The sequence below is a fragment of the Penaeus monodon genome, chromosome 33 (genome assembly GCF_015228065.2).
Source record: "Penaeus monodon isolate SGIC_2016 chromosome 33, NSTDA_Pmon_1, whole genome shotgun sequence".
In the NCBI taxonomy this organism is placed as follows: Eukaryota; Metazoa; Arthropoda; class Malacostraca; order Decapoda; family Penaeidae; genus Penaeus; species Penaeus monodon.
In genome coordinates this window covers 30,993,481-30,994,114 of record NC_051418.1, presented here as the reverse complement: position 1 = coordinate 30,994,114, position 634 = coordinate 30,993,481, and the positions used below count along the sequence as shown (strand labels likewise).

At 37.4% G+C, this 634-nt stretch overlaps 1 protein-coding gene across 2 annotated transcripts in view; it reads left to right on the top strand.

Annotated features, from left to right (window-relative positions):
* Nucleotides 1-634, top strand: part of LOC119594373 (breast cancer type 2 susceptibility protein homolog) — a gene marked incomplete at its 3' end in the record, with an annotated part of 20,050 nt that overhangs the window by 17,505 nt on the left and 1,911 nt on the right. For both annotated transcript variants that reach the window (XM_037943432.1, XM_037943433.1), the window contains 1 exon segment: nucleotides 101-244. In XM_037943432.1, the coding sequence (XP_037799360.1) occupies nucleotides 101-244 (144 nt within the window).

Genomic DNA, 634 nt, shown 5'->3' with positions numbered 1-634 from the left:
CCAGAATTTATCCTGATTATTCATTCGACTCATGTTTCATCAATTTCCAGATAAACTGAAGTCATTCATTAAGTCATTCATACTATTGTTGATTTTGCAGGGCCTACTCAGTACACACCAGATAGAGCTTGCAAGATCATGGAGGCTGAGGGAAGCTGAAGAGAGAAAGAGACTAATTAATTTAGAAGTTCAGCAAAGGTTGGCCAAGAAGCAGAAGCTGTATGAAGCTGTTACCATTTTGAAGGTGAAAACATTTTCAGACATTTTCTTCTGCCTCACTCAAATTAAAGTTTTTGTTTAAAGCTTAACTATATGTGCATGCATATGCATACATACACACACAAGTACACTTGCAGGACTGACCACCTGTACTTTGTAAAGGAAAAATTACCCAATTCACTGTACAGACTTAGTGAGTGACTACTCTTTTATGCTAAGCTCCCAGGCAGGCTGCCTGTGTTTTTGATAGTTGCCATGTTATTATCATCTCACCTGCTATCCAATCCTGTACTATATTTGTTATCAAATGTTTTCTAAACAATTTTGGATCTGGAGTGACAGAGTTGATGTTTGGCTGAATCAAGGTCTAGACTTGTATTACGTATTATCCTGGATATATGTAGGAAAGCAAGTG